The 21,916-nt window shown below is 50.1% G+C and overlaps 2 protein-coding genes across 7 annotated transcripts in view; both read left to right on the top strand.

Annotated features, from left to right (window-relative positions):
• nr1h3 (nuclear receptor subfamily 1, group H, member 3) overlaps window positions 1-7,461 on the top strand; it is a 13,475-nt gene extending 6,014 nt beyond the window's left edge. For both annotated transcript variants that reach the window (XM_056607771.1, XM_056607770.1), the window contains 7 exons: window positions 382-651; window positions 1,015-1,220; window positions 2,120-2,299; window positions 2,676-2,775; window positions 3,533-3,646; window positions 6,011-6,105; window positions 7,162-7,461. In XM_056607771.1, coding sequence (XP_056463746.1) covers window positions 382-651; window positions 1,015-1,220; window positions 2,120-2,299; window positions 2,676-2,775; window positions 3,533-3,646; window positions 6,011-6,105; window positions 7,162-7,308 — 1,112 coding nt within the window. In that variant the 3' untranslated portion in view covers window positions 7,309-7,461. The remainder of the gene's footprint in view (window positions 1-381; window positions 652-1,014; window positions 1,221-2,119; window positions 2,300-2,675; window positions 2,776-3,532; window positions 3,647-6,010; window positions 6,106-7,161) is intronic.
• A 12,339-nt stretch (window positions 7,462-19,800) lies between these two features.
• madd (MAP-kinase activating death domain) overlaps window positions 19,801-21,916 on the top strand; it is a 51,193-nt gene continuing 49,077 nt past the window's right edge. For 4 of the 5 annotated variants that reach the window (XM_056607330.1, XM_056607328.1, XM_056607331.1 and 1 more), the window contains exon 1: window positions 19,802-19,970. The gene's annotated coding sequence lies outside the window, so the exon portion shown is untranslated. Of the gene's footprint in view, window positions 19,971-21,916 lie in introns of all 5 variants that reach the window. The other variant, XM_056607333.1, reaches the window with a different exon arrangement.

Raw genomic sequence — 21,916 nt, 5'->3', positions numbered from 1 at the left:
GACGCTGGTGGTGACGGTTATGATTTAGTTTGCCGTGACGCTGGTCACTGCCGCTCAGTCCATCAGACAATTACAATAAAAAAAAAGAAAAAAAAGTCGGCACAGCCCATTCGCCGACAAAAGAAATCCCAAGATACATTATGATAGTCCAGCCCTGTACCCGTTTTAGTCCATTTAGCAGTTCCACTCTGATCAAATTCAGGTTTAACTTTGCTTCGTCAAACAACCCTTTTCTTTTTTTAAAGACCTGACTATATATTTGTGCATCCCAAATCACTGCACGCTTGTGTTGACAGTTTCTCCATTAACACGTACAGTGAAGACGTCTGGTTACTTCCTCCAGAGCCCCCACTCATCCCTCCCCTTCCTCTTCCTCCCCAGACGGGCAGCCGGCGGTGAAGAGGAAGAAGGGGCCCGCCCCCAAGATGCTGGGCAACGAGGTGTGCAGCGTGTGCGGGGACAAGGCGTCGGGCTTCCACTACAACGTGCTGAGCTGCGAGGGCTGCAAGGGCTTCTTCCGCCGCAGCGTCATCAAGGGCGCGCAGTACGCCTGCAAGAGCAGCGGCCGCTGCGAGATGGACATGTACATGCGGCGCAAGTGCCAGCAGTGCCGGCTCCGCAAGTGCCGAGAGGCGGGCATGCTGGAGCAGTGTGAGTGTCCTGAGAGTCGAAGGCATCGGCCTGCGTCCGGTCGGCTGTGGTTCAGATGAACGGGGCGGCGTGTGGCTCGGGGGGTAGAGCGGGTTGGCGTGTGTTGTGAGGTGTCCCTGAGCGAGACGCCTCACCCTGACTGCTCCTGACCAGCTGGCTGTCGCCCTGCGTGGCTGACTCCGCCGTCGGTGTGTGAATGTGTGCATGAACGGGTGAATGTGAGGCAGTGTTGTAGAGCGCTTTGAGTCCACTGGTTTGAAGGTTTGAAGTCAGGTTAGGACGGTGCCTGTGGCTGAATGTTCAGACACAGTACAGCGGGACGGTGCCGAGCTGCAGCGTGTTGACGGTCACGTGTCTCTGCAGGCGTCCTGTCGGAGGAGCAGATCAGGCTGAAGAAGATGAAGAAGCAGCACGAGGACGAGTCGGCGCGCGCCTCGTCGGTGGCCACGCCCACGCCGCCCCCGGAGCTGCTCAGCCTGGGCCCCGAGCAGCAGGCCATGATCGACAAGCTGGTGGCCATGCAGAAGCAGTGCAACAAGAGGTCCTTCATCGACCGGCCCAAAGTCACCGTGAGTTCAGGGCTCAAAGCACAATAAGAGCATGTATATTGTTGTTGAGGGCATTGTCCTTTTATTTAGGAACGGCCATATCATAGAGGAAACTCATCAGGTAGACATAATTAAAGAGATACTTCACCGGTGGGAATATGAAGATTTTATTAATTAAATAATTCAATGTATTCTAAATGTGAAAAAAAAATTGAAATCGGTTCATCCTAGCCTGAAAAAAGGCAGAAAGAGTGTTTTCATGTCTCTCTGGCTCAAAGTAAGAAAACCTCCAACTACCACAGTGTATTGCGCTCGCTGCCCCGCCCACCTGTCGGTCTCCCGTCCCCCTCATTCGCCCTCAGTACGCGAGCTTCCGCCCCCTCTCATTCCTTATTGGTGGAAAAATTGGCCGCAAATTTGCCATCAAAAGTGTGTTGTAGTCCAAGGCCCTTCTTGCGGGACAAGAGGTTTTCTCCCGAAATGACGTCAAACGCGTCATTTGACGTCATTTCGGGAGAAAATTAGATGAGAAAAAATGGGCCAAGGGGAGACTGGTTTGGACTGATATTTATTTATATATTTATTTCTAGTACAATAGCAATTTTATAATGATAGAACGCCGGTTCGAAGTGGGTGAAGTATCCCTTTAAGTGATGTACTTCAGTAGTATGCATATTCATACGATAAGCTTCTAGGAAGGGGCTCATGACAGCCATGAGGCGAACGCCTGCTGTACCATTACAACGTTCAACGGGTTCTGTAAGTTACTATCAGCAGCACCACGATTATTACAGTCCACCTAACGTGTGTGTGTGTGTGTGTGTGTGTGTGTGTGTGTGTGTGTGTGTGTGTGTGTGTGTGTGTGTGTGTGTGTGTGTGTGTGTGTGTGTGTGTGTGTGTGTGTGTGTGCGTGCGTGCAGCCCTGGCCCCTGAGCCAGGACCCCCAGAACAGGGAGGTGCGTCAGCAGCGGTTCGCCCACTTCACAGAGCTGGCCATCATGTCGGTCCAGGAGATCGTGGACTTTGCCAAGCAGCTCCCCGGCTTCCTGGAGCTGACCAGAGAGGACCAGATCGCCCTGCTGAAGACCTCCACCATCGAGGTCCGTCCAATGTCCCCCACACACTGTACTGTATACACTATACAGCTGAGGTTTAGGTCCCACTGTGTTGCACTTCAACCCGCTCATAGCGTGGGATCACCTGGACACATCGGTAGTTAACGCTGATCAACAGGGATTTCATTAATGTTATCACTAAAAGCTATGAATGGATGATACCCCAATGGGGAACCAGTCCAGCTGACATGTTGTTGAGGCTCAGACTCTCTCGGTGTTACTGAGGAGGGAGGCTGCAGGACTTAATGTCTGCCTCTCGAACGCCTCGTCTCTGACGGCGCACGGACGCTAAAGGTCCCATGGACCAAAGCTTAGTGTCTCTGGGTGACCTGTCGCTGAGAGCTGAGCCTTCCGCCCGCAGATCATGCTGCTGGAGACGTCTCGGCGCTACAACCCGGCCATCGAGAGCATCACCTTCCTCAAGGACTTCAGCTACAACAAGGAGGACTTCGCCAAAGCAGGTACCCAGCCATGAACAACAGAGACAGAGACAGACAACAGAACAGGTACCCTGCCCTGAACAACAGAGACAGACAACAGAACAGGTACCCAGCCCTGAACAACAGACACAGAGACAGACAACAGAGCAGGTACCCAGCCCTGAACAACAGACACAGAGACAGACAACAGAGAAGGTACCCAGCCCTGAACAACAGACACAGAGACAGACAACAGAGCAGGTACCCAGCCCTGAACAACAGACACAGAGACAGACAACAGAGCAGGTACCCAGCCCTGAACAACAGACAGAGAGACAGACAACAGAGAAGGTACCCTGCCCTGAACAACAGACAACAGACAGAGACATACCACAGACAGAGCAGGTACCCTCTCCTGAACAACAGACAGAGCAGGTACCCTCTCCTGAATTACAGACAGAGCAGGTACCCTGCCCTGAACAACAGACAGAGCAGGTACCCTGCCCTAAACAACAGACAGAGCAGGTACCCTCTCCTGAACAACAGACAGAGCAGGTACCCTGCCCTAAACAACAGACAGAGCAGGTACCCTGCCCTGAACAACAGACAGATACAGATAGAAAACATCAACATTCCACTGGGAAGGAGTTGGTAACAGTAGTACACAATAGTATTACAGCCATTATGTCTTTAAATCCTTAGTTTCCCCAGTATAACCATCCCTGTTGTGATGGACCTGCTGGTCTGATTAGGGACCACGTTTCTCTCTCTCTGTCTCGCTGACCTCCGGCCGCTGCAGGGCTGCAGTTTGAGTTCATCAACCCCATCTTTGAGTTCTCCAAAGGGATGAACGACCTCCACCTGGACGAGGCCGAGTACGCCCTCCTCATCGCCATCAACATCTTCTCTGCAGGTCAGAGAACAGTAATGAGACCTCAGTAATGATTGTACTGATGAGATCAGATGAACACACTGCCAACGCTGTACAGACTGCTCTGCAACAGAGCTGCACAACTGGTTTCAAGGTTAATAAGGGTATTAGATAGGTATTAAATAGATATTAAAAAGGGTTTAAATAGGAATTAAATAGGGCTGTAGACTAAAATGCGACCGACTCTTCGACCAATGGATGGTCGATGGGGAAAATAAAAGTCTTCTGCTATCTCTAGATTAACTTAATGTGCCAAAGCGCTGTGTACTCTGCCTAGCCTATTGCCCAATCGCTCTGCATATGTCCCTCCCGCCCCCCCAAAGTTATGGATCCAGAAGCGATTATTTCCTTCTGAAAGTAAACCAAGCGATGGTCCGGCATTGAGCATCAGGTCGAACACGGGCATGTAGCCTCACCAACAGCACGTAGAGTATTCACCCAACAGCACGTAGAGTATTCAACCCACAGCACGTAGAGTATTCACCCAACAGAGTAGAGTATTCACCCAACAGCACGTAGAGTATTCACCCAACAGCGCGTAGAGTATTCACCCAACAGCACGTAGAGTATTCACCCAACAGCACGTAGAGTATTCACCCAACAGCACGTAGAGTATTCACCCAACAGCGCGTAGAGTATTCACCCAACAGCGCGTTGAGTATTCACCCAACAGCACGTAGAGTATTCACCCAACAGCACGTAGAGTATTCACCCAACAGCACGTAGAGTATTCACCCAACAGCACGTAGAGTATTCACCCAACAGCACGTAGAGTATTCACCCAACAGCACGTAGTATTCACCCAACAGCACGTAGAGTATTAACCAACAGCACGTAGAGTATTCTCCCAACAGCACGTAGAGTATTCACCCAACAGCACGTAGAGTATTAACCAACAGCACGTAGAGTATTCACCCAACAGCACGTCGAGTATTCACCCAACAGCACGTAGAGTATTCACCCAACAGCACGTAGAGTATTCACCCAACAGCACGTAGAGTATTCACCCAACAGCACGTAGAGTATTCACCCAACAGAGTAGAGTATTCACCCAACAGAGTAGAGTATTCACCCAACAGAGTAGAGTATTCACCCAACAGCGCGTAGAGTATTCACCCAACAGAGTAGAGTATTCACCAACAGCGCGTAGAGTATTCACCCAACAGAGTAGAGTATTCACCCAACAGCACGTAGTATTCACCCAACAGCACGTAGAGTATTCACCCAACAGCACGTAGAGTATTCACCCAACAGCGCGTAGAGTATTCACCAACAGCACGTGGAGTATTCACCCAACAGCACGTGGAGTATTCACCCAACAGCACGTAGAGTATTCACCCAACAGCACGTGGAGTATTCACCCAACAGCACGTAGAGTATTCACCCAACAGCGTGTAGAGTATTCACCCAACAGCGTGTAGAGTATTCACCCAACAGCACGTAGAGTATTCACCCAACAGCACGTAGAGTATTCACCCAACAGCACGTAGAGTATTCACCCAACAGCACGTAGAGTATTCACCCAACAGCACGTAGAGTATTCACCCAACAGCACGTAGAGTATTCACCCAACAGCACGTAGAGTATTCACCCAACAGCGCGTAGAGTATTCACCCAACAGCACGTAGAGTATTCACCCAACAGAGTAGAGTATTCACCCAACAGCGCGTAGAGTATTCACCCAACAGAGTAGAGTATTCACCCAACAGCACGTAGAGTATTCACCCAACAGCGCGTAGAGTATTCACCCAACAGCGCGTAGAGTATTCACCCAACAGCGCGTAGAGTATTCACCCAACAGCGCGTAGAGTATTCACCCAACAGAGTAGAGTATTCACCCAACAGCGCGTAGAGTATTCACCCAACAGCACGTCGAGTATTCACCCAACAGCACGTAGAGTATTCACCCAACAGAGTAGAGTATTCACCCAACAGCGCGTAGAGTATTCACCCAACAGCGCGTAGAGTATTCACCAACAGCACGTAGAGTATTCACCCAACAGCACGTAGAGTATTCACCCAACAGCACGTAGAGTATTCACCCAACAGCGCGTAGAGTATTCACCCAACAGCACGTAGAGTATTCACCCAACAGAGTAGAGTATTCACCCAACAGCGCGTAGAGTATTCACCCAACAGCACGTAGAGTATTCACCCAACAGAGTAGAGTATTCACCCAACAGCGCGTAGAGTATTCACCCAACAGCACGTCGAGTATTCACCCAACAGCCCGTAGTGTTCACCCCCGTTGGTCAGAGAGCTGCTCCACTAATCCCCTGGAGCTGAAGGAGGCGTTCTGCTGCTGTGTGTCCACGTCGTGACCCTGACCCCTCCTGTTCTCCCCAGACCGGCCCAACGTGCTGGACCACGACCTGGTGGAGCGCCTGCAGCAGCCCTACGTCGACGCCCTGCGCGCCTACATCTCCATCAAGAGACCCAACGTGAGTCAGAGCCTGGCCTCAGAGCGGGGTCCCCCTGACCTCAGGGCGGGGTCACCCTGACCTCACCGCGGGGTCAGCCTGACCTCACAGCGGGGTCAGCATGACCTCAGAGCGGGGTCACCCTGACCTCAGAGCGGGGTCAGCCTGACCTCAGAGCGGTCAGCTGCTCCCAGCGCAGTGAGGGAACGCTCACAACATCAGAGAACACAGAGACACTATCAGGCCCTCTGTCTGGGGGGGGTCCTCTCACAGAGACACTATCAGGCCCTCTGTCTGGGGGGGGTCCTCTCACAGAGACACTATCAGGCCCTCTGTCTGGGGGGGGTCCTCTCTAGGAGACACTATCAGGCCCTCTGTCTGGGGGGGTCCTCTCACAGAGACACTATCAGGCCCTCTGTCTGGGGGGGGTCCTCTCTAGGAGACACTATCAGGCCCTCTGTCTGGGGGGGGTCCTCTCTAGGAGACACTATCAGGCCCTCTGTCTGGGGGGGGGGTCCTCTCACAGAGACACTATCAGGCCCTCTGTCTGGGGGGGGTCCTCTCACAGAGACACTATCAGGCCCTCTGTCTGGGGGGGGTCCTCTCACAGAGACACTATCAGGCCCTCTGTCTGGGGGGGGGGTCCTCTCTAGGAGGACATTGATGGTTAAACACACACGCTCACAGTCAGTCTGTCACACACACACAGTCAAGTCAGTCACAGAATCAGTCAGTCCGTCAGTCACAGAATCAGTCAGTCCGTCAGTCACAGAATCAGTCAGTCCGTCAGTCACAGAATCAGTCAGTCACACAGTCACTCAATCAGTCAGTCACACACTCGGTTGGTCCGTTACACAGTCAGTCAGTCAGCCACACAGTCAGTCAGTCACACAATCAGTCAGTCAGCCACACAGTCAGTCACACAGTCAGTCAGTCAGTCAGTCAATCATTCACACACTCAGTCAAATCGTATTTGCGCTGCATCTGTCATGTCACCTGCAGCACTTGTATAATGATTATGTCTGTTTGCGTTGTTGTCTGATGAAGACGGCCCCCTCTCCTCTGATTGGTTCCCAGGACCACCTGATGTTCCCCCGCATGCTGATGAAGCTGGTGAGCCTGCGCACGCTGAGCTCCGTGCACTCGGAGCAGGTGTTCGCCCTGCGGCTGCAGGACAAGAAGCTGCCCCCGCTGCTCTCCGAGATCTGGGACGTCCACGAGTGACCGCCTCCCCCCTGGACCCGCCCCTCTCCCCACATGGCTCCTCCCAGCTCTCCCTGGACCCACCCCTCTCCCCACCTGGCTCCTCCCAGCTCCTCCTGGACCCGCCCCTCTCCCCACCTGGCTCCTCCCAGCTCTCCCTGGACCCACCCCTCTCCCCACCTGGCTCCTCCCAGCTCCCCCTGGACCCGCCCCTCTCCACACCTGGCTCCTCCCAGCTCCCCCCTGGACCCGCCCCTCTCCCCACCTGGCTCCTCCCTGCTCCACCTGGCCCCACCCCTCTCCCCACCTGGCTCACCCCCACCTCACCTGGCTCCTCCCTGCTCCACCTGGCCCCACCCCCACCTCACCTGGTTCCTCCCTGCTCCTCCTGGCCCCACCCCTGCCCCACCTGGCTCCTCCCTGTCCCACCTGGCTCCTCCCTCCCCAGCCCTGGAGGGGCGGAGCCATCAGACTCGACGGCCCGTTAACCGTTGGGGCAGACTTGGTGGTGTTCTTCTGACATGGATTGGTTCTACGTGTGCAGAATGATATAGATCTATTTTTCCTTTATTCTTTCTGGGCTCTCCTGCGTTCAGAGACCCCCTCTCCTGAGAGGGGGTCTCTGATTGGACGGTAGGACCCTCTAACATGGGGGTCTCTGAAAGGACGGTAGGACCCTCTAACACGGGGGTCTCTGATTGGATGGTAGGACCCTCTAACACGGGGCTCTCTGATTGGACGGTAGGACCCTCTAACACGGGGGTCTCCGATTGGACGGTAGGACCCTCTAACACGGGGGTCTCTGATTGGACGGTAGGACCCTCTAACACGGGGCTCTCTGATTGGACGGTAGGACCCTCTAACACGGGGGTCTCTGATTGGACGGTAGGACCCTCACACGGGGGTCTCTGATTGGACGGTAGGACCCTCTAACACGGGGGTCTCTGAAGTGCAAAGAGCTCCTTTTCTGTCAGCCTCTTGCTCTTCCTGTCGTGTTGACTCTGCAAAGAGCAGAATCCAGCTTCTATCTAGATAGATCTATATAGATATACATCTATGGATCAGGCTTGCAGGCTAGTTTTGATGTGCACAAATTAATATATGTAGAAGGTTGTTTTATAGTGGACTTCTTTACCTCAATTCTAATGTCGTTAATGGCAATGCTTTCAGCAGATCTTGGCTCTCTAACATTACAGTCCATAGAAAATTCCAGCTGACAATGAATAGATGGTGACCTCAGACAGTAGAATAGGTTCTACACATCTGAGGAACAGAGATGATCCTGCTTTGCATTGAATTGAATTAGTTTGGTCCCAAATAAAAATCATTGGGTTAGGGTTAAATCACATTTGATCATCAGAACTAATTTGAAAGATATATTGTACAATTGTCAGATACTGATAGCATTAGTTTTATGTAAAATATACATGTCAGATTTTGATTACATGCTTATAGGACTGAAAATGAGCAGAATAGATCTTTGTTTTAATTTAGTGCAAAGGGTCATGTCTGCATGATTCATCATTCTTTACTTTTTGCTCTTTAATGCTTCAAGCAGAGCTTGAACTTTGGAACAAATATGTCCCTTCATTGAGTGATTTATCATAAATGATGACAACGGCTGGGGTGGGTTGAATACAGCAGGGTTTATCGTTCCACAACATCTAATAGCTTACAGAAATGGGTTGATACTTGGATAGATGGTGGTTAATACTTCAGTATGTATCATGCCTGGGGTTTTAACTGCAGCCAACGCTACATTATTTGAAAGTATGTATAATACTGATAATACCATCACCAACTTGGTTATTGAAAAGGTGGAGGCTCATTACATCTGTCCAACCATGAAGTGATGCTTTTGTTCCAAGCTGCTGTGAAAAAGTTGCATAGTACAAGCCTAAGGCAGAGCCCAACACTTTAAAGGCAGGGTTTGGCTCTCTGGAAGCAATGCTCTAGATGAGGCTAATGTTGGCGCTAGAGCATCCGGTTTCATTCCAGTGTTGTGATGAAGCAGCTTTCTGCTTGTTTATCTTCTGGAAGAGAGACGATATATCATCACAGGGATGTGGAATTGGATCTGATAAAGTATTAGGATTTCGAGATCTGGTAAATGCAAACATCTTTTATAACTTAACTAAGTTGAAATGAGTTCTGCTCTAAAACTATAATGGTTATACTGAGGTACACATCTGACTGGTTTTCTAATGAAGCTTTGATTGAAGGCCCCTCACCTGTTTCCTATGGAGGAAGTGCGGACATGTTTTTAGCGTGGTACAGTATAATGGTTGTCATGGGCGTCGAGGTTCCATGTACAGACTGCCCCTCCGCCATTGGCATCACTTCCTCGTAACACCGTTTACTAGACAATAAGAAGCAGGTCCAAGTCACACGTGTGAAACTACCAGGTTATCGCAATGCATTGTTCTAATGCAGCAAGCTGTGGAGGGTGTCTCTGAGGAAATAATTAAGATATTTAATGGACTTAAATTCACAATTGATCAATGGCAATATGACCGCGGGGACAAAGAATATATCATGAGAGGTGCTAACATGTTTTCAAACATTTCCGTTTTTATAATTTTCAAAATAAGTTGATTTTCTGATCTGATGTAAAGGACTGAATTGTTCTTAAGGTCTTACGGATGGTTAACTAATAATTAAAGAATGGTTATAAATTGACTCTGCTAAAGGGATCGTGGGACATCTTTATTTTTATAGAGGACAGGTTTTTCATGATGTCTCCCCTGTAATTTGACCAGGAAATGCTGCCGGAAAGATAACGACAGATTAACAGTAAAACATGTTTCTCCAACTTGTGATTCCGTCTCATTCTTATCTCTTTGCCAGGGTCATTTGTGACCGATCATTATCTTAAGCACAACAACAAATGAACAAATAAGCTTATTTGAAATAAATCTCAAATTCGACTACTTTAATAATAATACATTTAATTTAGAGGCGCCTTTCAAGGCACCCAAGGTCACCTTACAGAGCATAAAGTCATCATAAATCGTTTAAAAACAAGACATTGTGGAAAAGAATAATAAATAAATAAAACAGGACAAAACAAACAAACAATCAAGACAGTGATCAGTTAGACGTGTGTGAGTTTGAACAGGTGAGTTTTGAGTTGTGACTTGAAGGTTGTAATGGTGTCTGACTGTTTTATGTGTGGGGGGAGGGAGTTCCAGAGCCTGGGTGCTGAACAGCTGAATGACCGGGCACCCATTGTAATGAGTCGTGATGTGGAGATACATAGTAGTCCAGCAGAGGTTGAGCGGAGGGAGCGGGAGGGAGTGTATTCTTGGAGGAGGTCGCAGAGGTAACTGGGGGCTAGGTTGTGGAGAGCTTTGTAGGTGAGGAGTAGGGTTTTGTATTGGATGCGGTAGTGTACTGGGAGCCAGTGAAGTTGGATGAGGACAGGGGTGATGTGGTCAGATGATTTGGTGAGGGTGATGATCCGGGCGGCTGAGTTCTGAATGATCTGCAGTCTGTTGATGAGTTTGGTGGGGAATCCGGTGAGGAGGGCGTTTGCTTTGCTTTGCTACTATATAATGTATATTTTTCTAGATCCAAATATAGACAATAAATACAATTAAAATGTTCAGAGATGTGCCAAAGTTGGTTGTATAGCCTCTTGGATTGTGGTATTGTACCCAAGTTATCTAAAATGTGAGGCTGTAAACACTAATGCTGCTAGTTTTTGTTACAGGCGAACATCATGTGTTGTTAGCTCCACATTATAGGCTATTCTGCATCAGTTATTGGATCATATCAACGGATATTTAAATTATCGTGGTATCAATAAACTCTCTGGGTAGGATGATATTTTTATTTAAAGGTTTCTGAAATATACTGGCTAATAAATACAGATTCATATTTATTAGGGCGCCATTCCCCTTCTGACTTCTGACTGTCAAGGGTCCCTTCTCCTGACTTCCGGTTGTCAAGGGTATCTCCCCCTGACTTCCGGCTGCAACGGGTCCCTTCTCCCGCTTCCGGCTGTCAGGGGGGGGGGGGTCCCTCCTCCTGACTTCCGGTTACCAGGGGTCCCTCCTCTCTCGTCACTCAGTAAGCGGAAGTCCCGCCCACTCCTGCTCGGTGGATCAGGAGGATGTTGAACAAGGCTCAGCAGCATCACTGTTCATCACGATCATCATCCAACCCCAGGGTCGTCATCAGCGGGGAGCAAACGGGCTAACTGACAGGTAGGTGGTGTTCCTCCGCCGGCTCTGCACCCCTCACCACCCCCTCCTGGTTCTCTGTCATTCCCCCCGTAGATCGGTCCGTACGACGACACGTCGGTCCGTGTCTCCGACGTTTAAGCTAAGAGTGATGCTAACGCTGACAGCTAGCCCTCCTCTTAGCAGCCAGCTCTCCTGCTAGCAGCTAGCTCTCCTGTTAGCATCTAACTCTGCTGTTGGCATCTAGCTCTCCTGTCAGAAGCTAGCTCTCCTGTCAGAAGCTAGCTCTCCTGTTAGCAGCTAGCTCCGTGGCTAATCCATCCGTGACGTATGAAGCCGGAGTCCTAGGAGGCGATGCTGAAGGTCTGATGATCAGAGGCCTCTGGTACCGGGAGCCTCTGGTACCAGGGAGAATCTGGTACCAGGAGGAGCCTGTGGTACCAGGAGCTCCTGGTACCACAGGCTCCTCCTGGTACCAGAAGCCTCTGGTACCAGGGAGCATCTCGACCAGGCTGCAGCAAGAGAGAGTCTGGTTGAACACATCCAGGGTAGTCAAGTGTTTCTGCTGTCCTGAATGAAAAAAATGAACAGTTAGAGGTGCACTGGCTCTGGTGTGTGTGTGTGTGTGTGTGTGTGTGTGTGTGTATGTGTATGTGTGTGTGTGTGCCTGTGTTGTGTGCCAGTAGATGTGGTCTGTGTGTGTAGATGTGGTCTGTATGTGTGTAGATGCGTGTGTGTGACTGTAATATGTGGTGTGTGTCTGATTGTGGTATCACAGATGTGGTGTGTGTCGGTAGATGTGGTGGGTGTGTATATTTAATGTGTGTGTGTCTGTAGATATGGTGTGTGTCTGTAGCTAAGGTGTGTGTCTGTAGATGTGGTGGTGTGTCATATATGTGGTGTGTGTGTGTGTGTGTGTGTGTGTGTGTGTGTGTGTGTGTGTGTGTGTTTGTCCTGTCGTAGTGGTGTCCATCACCGCCGCTGACCTGTTTATATAATTCACCTCGGGGAGTAGAGTGACGGCCGTAACGTTGCCTCGCTGCGTCACGCTCCAGCCTGGCCGCTCGCTGCTCCTCTGTCGTCTAGGAGGTGATCTGGGGAATCCTAACCTTGGACGTTAACGCTTGAACGAGGACGGGCCTGGAGTTGATAATTAAATAAATGGAATTGTGATGAAGAGGTCATCCTGCTAATAGATGAACCAGACAAAATCAACACGGCCTGACACATATTTTTCTGAATCATTATGTACATATAATTACTAATTAACTAAACCTTTACATTATTTCTATTCTCCATTGAAATGGTTGACGATGTGGGGAGAATATGAATCCTATCTCCGCTCTGTGCTTACATAAGCAGAGTGTTGTGCCGAGGGGTGCCCGGTGGCAGCTGGTGTCTAACCTGCAGCACCCTCTGAAGGTGATCCTGAATGGGATGCCGTATCTCTCATTGAAAGGAAAAAGGAAATCAATGAATCTGTTGACCTATACGATTCTTAAAGGTTGTATCAACAGAAGGATTTTACTATTGAGGTTGATCCATTATACAATTGACTTAGACAGATTAAAATGGCAACGTGGAGTTAATTAAACATTTAATTAGCTATTTTTATTAATTTGATTGCAGTGCACCCAGTTTTTGTTCAAGTGGGATGCAATAAATACTCCAGGAATCCACCGAAAGCCTCCTGTGTGTTATCATCTGTTTATTCATGCTATTCTTCAGATATTAACCCATCTCAGTGGAATTGCTAATCCAATGAGAAATTATTTAATTATCTTGCTGGATGAAGAGTCTGATGACTATGGGACAGCAGGATGATGCTTACCTCTTCTGCCAGGGATCCCATTGTGGTAAAATAGGAGATCAATGGTCTCACACTATGGCGTTCATTATGTTAAAGAAAAGTGTCACATGGGATACATGAGAGGATGAATCCCTCTGAGCTACTGGAGTAACAAACGTGGCAAAGAAAAACGTTATAGATGGAAGTGAGGCATCACATTGGCCAGCCACACATGGCCCTCTGCCTACAGTTTGATCAAACCCGACCTGTCAGGCTGTGAGTTCCGGCCTGTGTCGGCCCACCAGTAACATTCAGCCACGCAACAAGCCTTCAGCCGGCCACTAACAGGCCCTCAAACACAACCAAACCATGGCAGTATTAACATTAAGAGGTCCTCACACACAACCAAACCATGGCAGTATTAACATTAAGAGGTCCTCACACACAACCAAACCATGGCAGTATTAACATTAAGAGGTCCTCACACACAACCAAACCATGGCAGTATTAACATTAAGAGGTCCTCACACACAACCAAACCATGGCAGTATTAACATTAAGAGGTCCTCACACACAACCAAACCATGGCAGTATTAACATTAAGAGGTCCTCACACACAACCAAACCATGGCAGTATTAACATTAAGAGGTCCTCACACACAACCAAACCATGGCAGTATTAACATTAAGAGGTCCTCACACACAACCAAACCATGGCAGTATTAACATTAAGAGGTCCTCACACACAACCAAACCATGGCAGTATTAACCTTAAGAGGTCCTCACACACAACCAAACCATGGCAGTATTAACATTAAGAGGTCCTCACACACAACCAAACCATGGCAGTATTAACATTAAGAGGTCCTCACACACAACCAAACCATGGCAGTATTAACACAAACAGCGGATATCATCCAGTATTGAGTGTGTTTGTGTTTGATGCCTAACGTGCTGCCCTGCTGCCTTGTTTTACCGTCTGTTTGATGCCTAACGTGCTGCCCTGCTGCCTTGTTTTACCGTCTGTTTGATGCACCTCCTTTTTTTTTAACAATTCAAACATTTTCAGCAGCTTTTCTTTCATAGGTAGTTATTTATTCATTCTCTGATAACTGTGAAACTGCTTCAGTGAGGCCTTTTATAACCTCTCCCATTCCTTTGTACATATCCTAGAATTGGCAACTAAATCTTAATTCATCCCAAAGGAAATGAATGTATGGATAAGTAAAGTATGGTTCCTTAAAATGAATGATGTATTATATTGTGGATTTTCTTTTATCCCTTGTAATTTGAACTAAGGCCTTAAGGTGTTTCACACCAAAATAGATGAAATACGGCCCTTAGCTCCTGACCGAATGCTACTGCACAGCATGCATTATAGTGTGCGTTATCTTTATTTACACCAGTGACCAATCAGCAGGCCCCCTACGCGGCCGTCTGCAGTAACACAACCTTGTTAGAGTCCTGCCTCCTATTGATGTTGTGCTAGCGCTGTCATACCAGCCAAGCTGTCAGAACGTGATTCATAGTGCAACGGCTGGCAAGATATTTCTCATGCAGCACACTCACAATACAGCACGAGTTTACTACATGGTTTTCAAGTCACTAATGGTTCACAGTGGATTTCTCTCCTTATAACGGCTATACTGCAGACACATCGAGATAAGATGAACAGCAGCCAATCCAAAGGCTCTAGGTCACATTAATTTGGACAGCAATAGCAAAGGGTGCTCTGTGTTCCTCACTTAAAGCTGCAGTAGCTAGGATTCATAGCCATCATTTGATCTCTTTGGAAGGCCATGGCTCTCAGTCAGCTGGTGTACAGGCCAGGGACAACGTCAATGAGGATATCTGGTGTGGTTGAAGTCTGCCTATATGTATCAAGATTCAGATTGTGGACCACTCCTGGCTTGGTTTGGACCAATAAGGATGCTTCTTAGTTGATTTGTTTGATGAATCCATCCTTCAAATCACATGCCACATGCCTGTCAATCAAATGTGTTTCATTCCGACGCTGCAGAAACGTAGGGCATGGTGAGAGAGGAGATATTTTATCTCTTTTAACTCTTAAATCGTACCTACAGCACATTTTTAAGCCAGTATTCAAGTTGGTATGGCACATTCCACTATATCAGTATTCCAGTAAATGATGTATCTTTATAAATGCTTTTAATCAGTGTTCTAAGTCGAAATTTGTTCAACAGGAATCCTGCCTGTATAAACTGACATTTCACAACAAAAAATAGATTCATAAGAATATAAATGGAATGACTAGAATAGAAAACATCTTAGTAAGCAATGAGTAATATGACAGACATTTAATATTTATAAAGATACCTTTATTATTTAAGTGACTGTATTTTCTTGAACTTACCATTGGATGGATTAGGCAGACATCATGTCCCCTCATATGTGTTGTTAATCATTCAACTTATTGAGCATCTGGAAGACAATGGTGGAGGATTAAAAAGAGAAGAGACCTGGCAATGTCAACTTATTGAACATTAATACAATAAGCTTATCAAAATGATTGACATTTGACCGACTTATTGTTGTAGAAAACAGATCAGTGTTTACTAGAAAAGTCTCATTTCACATGTTATTCTAATTTGAAATGACAATTAAATCCAAATTGAATTGTGTGGTTGGGCGTTATATTCCTAAATGCAAAGGCAGTAACTGTCAATTGAGTTATGCTCAGACTTTCACTTAAAGTATTAAAAAAATAATAAAAAAGTCAGCTTTGATCCTCTTGTCTTGTGTCCTGTAATTGTATTATAGTATTAATACAATTTAACAGAACATGCCACTGTAAGGTCTTCTAGGATATAACAAACTGCTCAAAAAATGACCATTATATGTCATCAGAGATGAGGGAAACTTGCTTAATCTAAAAACAGTAATACTACTTAGTATGTTACGTTTTACTACTTGGTATATTATATATATATACTTAGTATTTAGTGTGTGTGTGTGTGTGTGTTCTCCTCTGAATTTTCTGTTCTGGGTCTGGATGTTTTGTTTGTCCCAGTGTCCTGGTTCTCTATTCTCAGAGTACCACGAGTTGACAGATATTAAAACAAATTGACACAAAAGAAAGAGCAGCCATGGGAGCAAGCAAACAAACGGTATCAACTAGTTTGCACCGGACTCGCTGCCTGCGCGGGCTCAGTGAGACCGCTTGGAGCCCAGAAGGATTTCCAGTCAGATGCCACATGAGCTGGTTTATAGTTTGGAAACAATAATTAACGTAATAAACATATTCATGAGCTGATCAACGGACTGTCTAGGACTCGCTGCTGCTGGTTAAACTAAAAATAGAACGTTTGCACCGGTCTCCCACTATGTTGTGCTTGGCTCATCTTGGGCTCTCTTCGTTCAGTGTCAGGTTGAGGATGTCAAGACGCTATGTTTTGGAGCGGCAGTTCAACCTGTGCTGGGGGGAATTAGTTAACCAGTTAGACGATGGGCTGAACCGATAATCCCACTGATCCCCTCAGAAAGGCCCTCCTGCCACGTGGTTCTCCCACTGAGCGCTTTAGGCCCATTCCTCCCTCTGCCCCTCAAGAATATCAGCCCCACCATCTTAGGAGCCGGTCCCTGTTAAAGCCTGAGCATCATCCTCAAATTACTTTTGGCTTAACTCTGATTGTCAGAATTTCTTCAGTTTCGCCGGGTTTGCCACTTTCCCTGTGATGCGTACAGCATACACCTGTAGATGGCAATTTGCATCTCAAAGGAAGTGATTTGTATCCCACAGAAGGCAACTCAAATATTATGTACTGTGCTTTGTGAAACGATATCCAAACTCTCTTCAGAATTGAATTTGACACACACCACACAGTCAATGTTGTAACATGAGGCTGTGTGTACAATAATACTCCTCTAGATGACAAACACCTCATTAATAACAATAATATATGTTCTATACTGTTTAATGCCTGAAGGTTTCTTGCCTTTAATCCATTTTTATGAGTTTGGTTTGGTTACCAGATCAACATTGTGTATAATATTGTTTGTTATGCTTCTGATACCGAAACAACTTCTAGGCTTTTTTATTATTTAAAAATGCAATGTATCAATCAACATCTTATTAAATGTTATATTTGATCCTATTTGGAAAGCCAGTGGTTTTATTGTGTGATTAGTGTTATCATTACTCCTCAGTGTCAGTACATCCTGTACGGCTCTGTCAACATGATGAGCTTCATGGGAACCTCTTCACTGGGAGGAGGATGGACCAGTCAGACCAGTTGGCTGAGCCCAGTAGCGCTGCTCGTTATGAGGGAGGCAGCCTGTCCTCAGTGGAGCTCACTGGGTTCTTCTCCACTCTCATGTTTCGATTGGGAATGAGAGGGACTGGGAACAATGGTGCTACTAATGGGAGTGAGAGTGAGAGAGGGGGCGGGACTTGGGAGGGAGCGATATCCTGTTTAGTTCCATGGGCTAGCAGGCGAGCGAGGGAGGGACTTCTGCTGGAGGGATCTCAGTTTCTGAGGGAGGGCGGGACTTCTGGTGGAGGGATGTCGGGACTTCTGGTGGAGGGATGTCCGTCTGAGGGAGGGCGGGACTTCTGGTGGAGGGATGTCCCTCTGAGGGAGGGAGGGACTACTGGTGGAGGGATGTCTGTCTCCAAGGGAGGGCGGGACTACTGATGGAGGGACATCCGTCTCTGAGGGAGGGCGGGACTACTGATGGAGGGACATCCGTCTGAGGGAGGGCGGGACTACTGATGGAGGGACATCCGTCTGAGGGAGGGCGGGACTACTGATGGAGGGACATCCGTCTCTGAGGGAGGGAGGGACTACTGGTTGATTTGGTTTAACAATGTCCTAATTTGAGTGTAAAGACTCACATTATCGTTTCATCCTTCGTCTTAAACAAGTGTTACCCGAGTGCTTCACCTTCGCTGCTCTGCGCAGCCTTCCTCATCGTTCCAGTTCGTCCCGGTCACGTCCGTTCTCCTGGTCTGTCCCTGCAGGAGCACAGCAGTCTTCCTCAGAGGCACCGCGGGGATGAAGAGCCCCTCTCTGTGATCGGAAGCGACCGCTAATCCCGGGGATATATGTTCAGGACCTCGATGCCGTAGAGACGCAGACGGAGGGAAACCAAAGATGGAGAAAAAGAAGCCGTGTCCTCGTCTTCTGGACTACCTGGTGGTGGTGGGGGCCAGGTAAGGACTCCTTTATCTTCATCGTCTTCTGGACTACCTGGTGGTGGGGGGGGCCAGGTGAGCTATTATGGGCTGCCTTGCATTTTATACATCATGGTTTGAGGCGCCTCTGGGAATTAGTGAGAACGAATTCCTCTTCCCAAAGTAATCTTCTCTGTTCCTATAGTTGGATAACTCAGTTACACCCTATGGCAGCCGAATGTAATGTGGGAAATCATACTGCTACTACTGTGTTACGTGAGGCTAATGAGCAGGACCAACCTCAGTGTTTAGTCCGTTCTATGGTTCAGTGTTTAGTCCGTTCTGTGGTTCAGTGTTTAGTCCGTTCTGTGGTTCAGTGTTTAGTCCGTTCTGTGGTTCAGTGTTTAGTCCGTTCTGTGGTTCAGTGTTTAGTCCGTTCTGTGGTTCAGTGTTTAGTCCGTTCTGTGGTTCAGTGTTTAGTCCGTTCAGTGTTTAGTCCGTTCTGTGGTTCAGTGTTTAGTCCGTCCTGTGGTTTAGTGTCTAGTGCGTTCTGTGGTTCAGTGTTCAGTCCGTCCTGTGGTTCAGTGTTCAGTCCGTTCTGTGGTTCAGTGTTTAGTCCGTTCAGTGTTTAGTCCGTTCTGTGGTTCAGTGTTTAGTCCGTTCTGTGGTTCAGTGTTTAGTCCGTCCTGTGGTTCAGTGTTTAGTCCGTTCTGTGGTTCAGTGTTTAGTCCGTTCAGTGTTTGGTGCATATGTTCTTCTGCGGTCCAGTTCTACGGTACAGTGGTTCTGTGTCTCAGTACAACATGTTGTACTGAGACACAGAACAACGTGCGGAGGTTCCTAGTCCACCCGTCTGAGGGGTTCCTAGTCCACCCGTCTGAGCCCGTCCTCATGGTCCCCCCCCCCCCCCCCACAGGCAGCCCAGCAGCGACAGCGTGGCGCAGACCCCCCAGCTGCTGCGGCGCTACCCCCTGGAGGACCACCCTGACTTCCCGCTGCCCCCTGACGTGGTGTACTTCTGCCAGCCCGAGGGCTGCCTGAGCGTCCGGCAGCACCGCGTCAGCCTGCGCGACGACGCCTCCTTCGTCTTCACGCTCACCGACAAGGACTCGGGCATCACGCGCTACGGCATGTGCGTCAACTTCTACCGCTCCTTCCAGCGCGCCGGTGGCGGCGGCGGCGGCGGCGGCGGGGGGCACCACCGTAACCGCGGCGACAAGGGCGGCCCCACGGAGGCGGCGGAGGCGGCCGGCGAGGGCTCGGACGGCGGCGCGGCCCCCGGGGCGGCGCGCCCGCCCGGCCACGCCCCACGGGGGGGGCCAGCGGGGCCAGGGGCGGAGGCGGAGCCCCCCGGCGGGGAGCCCGGCGCGGGCCGCTCCCCGCGGCGGCGGCGGGCGGCGGCGGCGCGGGCGGCGGAGCGCAGCAGGAACAGCACGCTGACCTCGCTGTGCGTGCTCAGCCACTACCCCTTCTTCTCCACCTTCAGGGAGTGCCTCTACATCCTGAAGAGGCTGGTGGACCGCTGCAGCCAGCGGGGAGCCCTGCAGGCCGGGGCCGGGCCCGGGGCCGCCCAGAGGTGAGGGGGGGGGGCAGGGTGAGGTGGGGGGGGGGGGGGGGGGGGGGGTGAGGAGGGGGGGGGGGCAGGGTGAGGTGGGGTTGTGACGTGGTGGTTGTGACAGGGTGACGTGGTGGTTGTGACAGGGTGAGGGGGGCAGGGGGCGGGGGGGTGAGGGGGGTTGTGACAGGGTGAGGTGGGGGGGTGAGGGGGGGTTGTGACAGGGTGAGCAGTGTGCTGCTCTGTGTGCTCTCCCTCCCTGGGCTGGTCCTCCCATCGCTCCCCTTGAGTCAACGCCGTTAGAGGAAGGTCAACAAGGCGCCTGGCGGTGGCCAGCCCTCCGTGGTCCACTTGGTGGTCTGGCTGTTAGCGGCCGGCCCTCCGTGGTCCACATGGTGGTCTGGCTGTTAGCGGCCGGCCCTCCGTGGTCCACTTGGTGGTCTGGCCGTTAGCGGCCGGCCCTCCGTGGTCCACATGGTGGTCGGGCTGTTAGCGGCCGGCCCTCCGTGGTCCACATGGTGGTCTGGCTGTTAGCGGCCGGCCCTCCGTGGTCCACTTGGTGGTCTGGCTGTTAGCGGCCGGCCCTCCGTGGTCCACTTGGTGGTCTGGCTGTTAGGGGCCGGCCCTCCGTGGTCCACATGGTGGTCTGGCTGTTAGCGGCCGGCCCTCCGTGGTCCACTTGGTGGTCTGGCTGTTAGGGGCCGGCCCTCCGTGGTCCACTTGGTGGTCTGGCTGTTAGCGGCCGGCCCTCCGTGGTCCACATGGTGGTCTGGCTGTTAGCGGCCGGCCCTCCGTGGTCCACATGGTGGTCTGGCTGTTAGCGGCCGGCCCTCCGTGGTCCACATGGTGGTCTGGCCGTTAGCGGCCGGCCCTCCGTGGTCCACATGGTGGTCTGGCCGTTAGCGGCCGGCCCTCCGTGGTCCACATGGTGGTCTGGCCGTTAGCGGCCGGCCCTCCGTGGTCCACATGGTGGTCGGGCTGTTAGCGGCCGGCCTTCCGTGGTCCACATGGTGGTCTGGCCGTTAGCGGCCGGCCCTCCGTGGTCCACTTGGTGGTCTGGCTGTTAGCGGCCGGCCCTCCGTGGTCCACATGGTGGTCTGGCCGTTAGCGGCCGGCCCTCCGTGGTCCACATGGTGGTCGGGCTGTTAGCGGCCGGCCGGCTCAGAGGAACACAGACTGATCTACGGACTGAACTGAGCTGAGAGGCCGATGGATCTGATCAAACCTCCGTTCCCGGTGCTGAACGCCGGCGGGAGGACCCTCGTAATGAGAGGTCAGTAAGGGGTTTCTGTTTCCGTCACGCTGAAGTCGAAGGCACACAGTTGTGTGTTGATAGTTAAGTCAACAATGAGCTGCTGTGTTGTGGAAGGTAGCGGTGCGTAAACAATGCGCATGTGACCGTGCATGTGAGGGATGTGCACGCCCAGGGCCTGCAGAGCTGGATGACTGAGCTGCCTGCGGAGCCCCCCGGCCCTCTGAAGTCTTCATCCGGTGGTCTCAACACTCTAACGGCGGTCGTACCGTCCAAGGCATTCCCAGCAGTAGAACACACCTAGATAGTTAACGCACAGTTACATTAAACATAGGCTGGTGTTAGTATTGCACAATTTAAATTGCGATGTCAGTACTACGCTATTATCCAAGATGTGTGGAAACACACGTTTATGTGGTTGATGCATTAGAAAACAGCCTTAATGTTAGACGTCATGACTGAATAACAACTCAACGGTCACAGAGCATACCGCCTGGTCACTCAGATGATGGACAGTCCTCCAGATGAGGTGGACATGAGGGGTTTTTGCAGTGTTTTTCTCAGTACTCCAAGACGCTTTACAAAAGGGAATACATACAGACGGTACGGACAGAAGGCATGCAAACAGCCCCACAACAAAAGGCAACACATTAAGAGAGAGAGGGAGAGAGAGGGTGGAAGGTGGAGGAGGGTTTGACAGATGTTGTCGGTGGTC

Source organism: Gadus chalcogrammus, chromosome 14 (genome assembly GCF_026213295.1).
Source record: "Gadus chalcogrammus isolate NIFS_2021 chromosome 14, NIFS_Gcha_1.0, whole genome shotgun sequence".
Lineage (NCBI taxonomy): Eukaryota > Metazoa > Chordata > Actinopteri > Gadiformes > Gadidae > Gadus > Gadus chalcogrammus.
Note: the sequence above shows the minus strand (reverse complement) of the source record. Positions and strands in the feature narration are given on the sequence as shown.